The sequence below is a fragment of the Lipotes vexillifer genome, unplaced genomic scaffold, assembly GCF_000442215.2.
Source record: "Lipotes vexillifer unplaced genomic scaffold, Lipotes_vexillifer_v1.1 scaffold158, whole genome shotgun sequence".
NCBI classification, from domain to species: Eukaryota; Metazoa; Chordata; class Mammalia; order Artiodactyla; family Lipotidae; genus Lipotes; species Lipotes vexillifer.
The window spans coordinates 1,606,976-1,613,521 of record NW_006788189.1 but is presented as its reverse complement, the minus strand read 5'-3'; the positions used below and the strand labels follow the sequence as shown (position 1 = coordinate 1,613,521).

The window sequence follows — 6,546 nt, the reverse complement described above, 5'->3', positions numbered from 1 at the left end:
CAAAAAAAAAAAAAAAAAAAAAAGCAGGGGACTGGCAGGTCTTGGGGAGCTCACAGCCCCCAGGAGATTCAGGCTCCTAAACAAATGGCAACCCAGTGGGACCAGAGCCGGCTGGCAGGACAGGGACTGAGGGAACCTGGAGAGGACTCCCAAGGCAGCCTGGGGGCCTCAAAGGCTTCTCAAAGGACTCGACGACCAGCCTGAGCCCCTGACGGTGAGAAGAACTCTCTGGATGCTGCTGAGGATGATTATAGGAACAGCACAGGCAAAGGCGGGGAGATTACCTGGAACAGGCAAACTCCATCAAACGTGCAGAAAAGAAAATGCCAAAAAAGTCCATGCCTGTGTGACCAGGGAACCCAGGGAAGACCTATTTAGGCAGCGAGTGCCTGGGGCTGTGCTGAGAGCGGGGCCCTGACACGGAGCTGTCAGAAGGCCGTGTGGTGCTGTCACTGCCCACCCCCCATTACAGGTGGTCCTGCTGGACTCGAAGAAGAAGCTGGCCTGCGGGGCGGTGCTCGTCCACGTCTCCTGGGTGCTGACGGCGGCCCACTGCTTGGACGACCACAAGAAGCTCATCGTCAGGCTCGGTGCGGGCTGGAACCAGGCCAGAGGGGTGGCCCAGACGGGCTGGCCGGGCGGGGAGCCTGGTCTCTGGGGTACTTGAGCAAGATGACACCAGAGCCACACAGAAGGCATCTGGGGGGAAGAGGCCCGTGTGCTCCCTCCCCGCCACTCCTATGGCGGCATTTTAGACACAATGACACCGGGTAGTTTGCACATAAGGGATTCTCTTCGAATCTGGTGCCCAGGTGCTATCACACGTGTGTTTGCCAGCGAGGAGGTTACACACATGCTTGTGTCTTCACTCTCACTATGTGGAGTGGCCGTATGTGTGGACCTGCAGCACCCTGGGGTGCAGAGACCCAGAAGGCATCCTCAGGGCCACGCTTCACACAGGGTGACAGGGATGGACTGTGCAGCGGGGGCCCTGGCATCTGGCACAGCAGCCAGCTGCTTCCCTGCAACAGCCCAGGGCTCCCCGAGCCTAGACCCCACTCTCTACCAATTTCTGGGGGGCAGGGGTTCTCTCACTCCAATCTTTATGCAAAAAAAAAGAAGGCAAAGATACGTACTGAGAGTGAATGACCAGATTCACACACCGTGCCATCACGCTCAGCACAACCAGAGGCCAGTGGCCTCCAGCGGGGCTGGGCTTGGAGGCAGAGCCCTCGTCCCCCCTTTCCAGGAACCAACAGCCTCGCCTGAGAAGACCTTGTGTCTTGTGTGTGGTCCAGATCTTTCTTCCCTGGAGGAGCCTGTGTCCAGCTGGCTGCTCCTGCCCTGCCCCCATCTTGGCAGGTGCCCCATGTTCTCTTTGCTGCTCTGGTCTGTGTCCCAGGTCTCCAGGGAGCTTCAGGCTTCCCTGCTGACTGCCCACCACCGTTCACTTCCCAGGCCTCACTGCTCCGTCTACGAGCCAGTCCCTAATTCAGATCAGCGTTCTGCCCCTTTAGGACTGACACTCACGGGCTGTTACCCTTGATAGGGACCATGTGGCCCAGGACAGTGCCGGGCATACGCAGTGACCACTCCTGCTGTCCCTCCATGAGGGCCTGCGGGAGCGTGGCAGCCACGTTGGCTTCAGGAGGCCCCAGGGGAGGGAGGCTCCCCCAAGCCCACTCTGACAGCCTCTCTGCCCTGCAGGGGAGTATGACTTGCGGCGTTGGGAGAAGTGGCAGGTGGACCTGGACATCAAGGAGGTGTTTGTCCACCCCAACTACACCAAGAGCACCAGCGACAATGACATCGCGCTGCTCCACCTGGCCCAGCCTGCCACTCTCTCGCAGACCATTGTGCCCATCTGCCTCCCAGACAGTGGGCTGTCGGAGCGCGAGCTCACCCAGGTCGGCCAGGAGACGGTGGTGACAGGCTGGGGCTACCGCAGCGAGGCCAGGAGAAACCGCACCTTCGTCCTCAACTTCGTCAAGGTCCCCCTGGTCCCGCACAATATGTGCGTTCTGGCCATGCAAAACAAGATCTCCGAGAACATGCTGTGCGCCGGCATCCTGGGGGACTCGCGGGATGCCTGTGAGGGCGACAGCGGGGGTCCTATGGTCGTCGCCTTCCGCGGCACCTGGTTCCTGGTGGGCCTGGTGAGCTGGGGCGAGGGCTGCGGGCGCCTCAACAACTACGGTGTTTACACCAAAGTCAGCCGTTACCTCGACTGGATCCACGGCTACATCAACGCTAAGGAGGGCCCCCTCGAGAGCCAGGTGCCTTAGCATCTCCCCCGCTTGTGTCTGGACCCCAGAGGACACCCTTGGACGGGGGCTGGGTTGTTGAATGGCCAGAATGTTGGACATTAAAAAGGGCATGCGGCAAGCACAGCAGCTCTGGCTCTGTCTGTCTTTCCGACCCTTTTCTGGGCTGTTCTGGAGGGAAGTATTTTTGGAGCATCTACTGCACGCCCCACACTTTATGAACTGAATCTTATTTACCTTCCACAGCAACTACTCTGTGGGGTAGGAAGGAGAAGACCCAAGGTCTGTGGCGTCTAAAGCCGGTAAAATTCGGGGAAGCTCGCTTTATGAAAAAGAATAAAAAATGGGACTACAAAACTGGGACAGCCCCTCCCAGGGCTTTGGAAGGGGCCTGTGTGAGTCAGGGATCCTGACAGTAGAGCCAGCTCTGAAGGTAGAGACTGCAGCTCATATTATGGGAGAAGAAACTGAGGTTCAGGAAGGTTTACACTGTGGAGCCAAAACTCAACTTGGTTTGACTCCCAAGCCAGGGCCCTTCAGGCCGCCCCCCACTCTTCCTGCTGGCTCTAGAGGCCAGCATCGGCCTGTGCAGGGAGGAGCCAGAGACCCAGAGGGCTTGGTTCAGCCCAGAAGGAACTCACGCTGTAGGTGTGGGGAAGCTGTTTAAGAACAATGCCGGGCTTCCCTGGTGGCGCAGTGGTTGAGAGCCCGCCTGCCGATGCAGGGGACATGGGTTCGAGCCCCAGTCCGGGAGGATCCCACGTGCTGCGGAGCGGCTGGGTCCGTGAGCCATGGCCGCTGGGCCTGTGCGTCCGGAGCCCGTGGCGGGAGAGGCTGCAACAGTGAGAGGCCTGCGTACCGCAAAACCAAAAAAAACCAATGCCACACAATCGTGAATAGTGGTAGCCTATTGACTCTGTCTTGACCTGGCCTTATAGGCATAACTGAGAGAAATCAGTTAGGATGCACCCGACAAAAGGGGAGAGTGGTGACACAAAGCTGAGGCAATTAGTCTAAAGTCATTAAATGAGTCTAACTCTCCGTGTGACTCGGCAAGTCACTTCTGTTCTCTGGGCAAATGAAAAGATTAGATTGAGAGCAGTGGTTCTCAACCTTCAGTGTACTTTTGAATCTCCTGGGGGCTGGGGGTGTGGTTGAGGGCTTTCAAAGACATCTACATCCCGTTTCACCCACAGAGATTCTGGTTTAGTTGACTTAGGGTGGGGAACAAAAACACTGATATTTTTTAAACTCGCCAGGTCATTTTAATGTGTGACTAGGGTTGAAAGCCACTGGACAAAAGGAACTTTAAGGACCTTTTCTGCTTGGGTAGGTGCCAAGATACTCAGGGCCAATGAGGATAAAGAAAGTAGAGCACAAATCAGTCAATGGTACAGGAGGCCTTGACTTATGATTACATCCCTCTTGTTGGAACCACAGCTGCTGCTTACAGACCAGGGGGAACACCTGAGTTCTATACGTGCGACACAAGAAAAGAGGCATGGCTGAGAAGGAGGCAGCAGGATCTGTCTCCTTAGGGCCTGGGAAAGGGTAGGTGGGACTGCTTGGAGGTGGAAGAAAGCCAGGCCTGGGGCTGGAACCATCTGCTGATCAGTGCCTAAGGCCAGTGTCCCCAACACTTGCAGTGGGACATGATGGATTGAAAGAGTGACCGCATGCTGAGGTCTTTGCCCTTGTTAAAGATTCCCCAGGTGAGTCTCCTGTCAAGGTGGTTAACTAGTGTGGGAGAGAGAACTTCTGGCATCCCAGCCTGAAGAGATCTGCTGACCTGTTCCCCGGTGAAACTAGTGAAAATTATTAAAACAAACGAACAAATAAAGTCTCTGGAAACGGTCCTAAGAACAAACAAAACAAGAACAAAAATACAACTTTTAAACCAACATAAGAAAACTTGATCTGTCCATAGAAAGCAAAGAAGGAGAATAAAAGTAAATGAGCAGCATGTAAAAATCAATGGCATTTCTACATGTTAACAATGAACATGTGGAAACCAAAATTAAAACCACAATACCACTTCCAATCACTCTAAAGAAAACGAAGTACTTAGATATAAATATAACAAACATGTACCAGACCTGTGTGATGACACTTACAAAATGCTAATGAAAGAAATTAAAGAAGACCTAAATACATGGAGAAACAATGGAAGACTCAACACAGTAAAGATGTCAGTTTTCCCAAAATTGAGCTATAGGTTTAACACAATTCCTAGAAAAATCTCAACATGATTTTTTTTGTAAACAAGGTTTTACTGTTTATATATATATATATATATATATATATATATATATATACGGAAAGGCAAAGGACCTTGAGTGGCTAAAACACTTTAGAAAAAGAAGAACAAATTAGGAGAAATCATTCTACCCAGTGTCATGGATTATAATCTAACTACAGTGAACAAGATTGTGTGGTATTGGTGGAGGGAGAGACACATAGATGAATGGAATGGAATAGAGAATCCAGAAATAGACTCACACAGCCATGACCGTCTGACTTTTTTTTACAAAGATGCAAAAGCAATTCGATGGAGGAAGGGGACCCTTGTCAACACATGGTACTGGTACAATGGGGCATTGACAAGCCAAAACATGAACACAAAAATTATACAAAAATTAATTCAATATGGACTTACATTTAAAAACTATAAAATGAAACAAGAAGTACAGTTAATGGAAACTATGGAGTAAGATGGAAACAATAAGGGTAAATGTAACTGGGTTAAACATCAATAAAAAGAAAGAACTTTCAGAATAAAAAATAAACCTGACAATATATTATTTATAGACAGCGTAAAAACAAAAAACACTGAAAGACTGAAAATAATATTAGAATTTCCACATTGATTTGAATGAAAAGAAAGCTAAGATAGTGATTTTAATAACTGATAAAATGGCAATCAAGGAAAAAATATCGCAAATAACAAGGATGGACATTAAATACTGATACAAGAATCAATCATGTATAAAGGTATAATCATGATAAAGTAACATATGCCTCTAACAATATAACCTCAAAATATTTATAAGCCAACAATTGACAGAAGTGCAGGGAGAAATAAGCAATTGTATATGGAAATTTAAAAGAGCTCTCTCTTTTTTTTTTTTTTTTTTTTTTTTTGGGCTTGACACTATCCCTAAGTCATTTCCTGACACGATCCCTAAAGTTTACCCTTACTCTGTCCCTAGCAACTGTGCTGCCTCTTATGCTAAGTGCAGTCCTTATGCTGTGAAAACTTCAGGCCCTGAATTTAAGCCTAAGGCTTAAAAAAAAAAAAAAAAAAAAAAAGAGCTCTCTCAAAACCAATAAATTAAACAGGTTAAAAAATAAATGGGGGCTTCCCTGGTGGCACAGTGGTTGAGAGTCCACCTTCTGATGTGGGGGACATGGGTTCGTGCCCCGGTCCGGGAGGATCCCACATGCCGCGGAGCGGCTGGGCCTGTGAGCCACGGCCACTGAGCCTGAGCGTCCGGAGCCTGTGCTCCGCAACAGGAGAGGCCACAACAGTGAGAGGCCCGCGTACCGCAAAAACAAAACAGAACAAAAAAACCATAATGAGGTGTCACCTCATATCTGTTAGAATGGTTATTATCAAAAAGACAAGAGATAACATGTGTTGGCAAGGATGTAAAGAAAAGGGAACCCTTGTGCACTGTTGGTGGGAATGTAAATTGGTGCAGCTACTATGGAAAAACAGTATCGACGATGCTCAAAAAATTAAAAATGGAACTACCGTATGAGCCAGCAATTCCATTTCTGGGGATTTATCCAAAGGAAACGAAAACATTAACCCGAAAAGATACACCCCGCCCCCCAGCTTCATTGCAGCATTATTTACAATAGCCAAGACGTGGAAACAACCGAAGTTCCATCAATGGATGAATGGATAGAGAAAATATGAGACAGGTAGGTAGATAGATAGATATGAGATAGAAATATAAAATTTGAGATATACACACACACACACCATGGGGATGTAATGTACAGCATAGTGACTATAGTTAATGATACTGTATTGTGTATTTGAAAGTTGCTAAGAGAACAGATCTTAAATGTTCTCATCACAAGGAAAAAAAACTTTAACCGTGTGGTGATGGATGTTAACTAGACTTATATATATTGCAAATATATACAAATATTGAATCATTATTTTGTACACCTGAAACTAATGTTATAAGTCAATTATATCTCAGTAAAAAAATAAAGGGAGGGAATTAGGAAGTATTTTATTTTAAGCTAATAAATTTGAAAACATACATGA

General features: G+C 48.4%; 1 protein-coding gene across 1 annotated transcript in view; it reads left to right on the top strand.

Moving 5' to 3' along the window:
• Positions 1–2,388, top strand: part of PROC (protein C, inactivator of coagulation factors Va and VIIIa) — a 10,207-nt gene extending 7,819 nt beyond the window's left edge. The window contains exons 8-9 of the mRNA XM_007461302.1: positions 473–590; positions 1,708–2,388. Coding sequence (XP_007461364.1) covers positions 473–590; positions 1,708–2,285 — 696 coding nt within the window. The 3' untranslated portion in view covers positions 2,286–2,388. The remainder of the gene's footprint in view (positions 1–472; positions 591–1,707) is intronic.
• Positions 2,389–6,546: the final 4,158 nt, after the last annotated feature.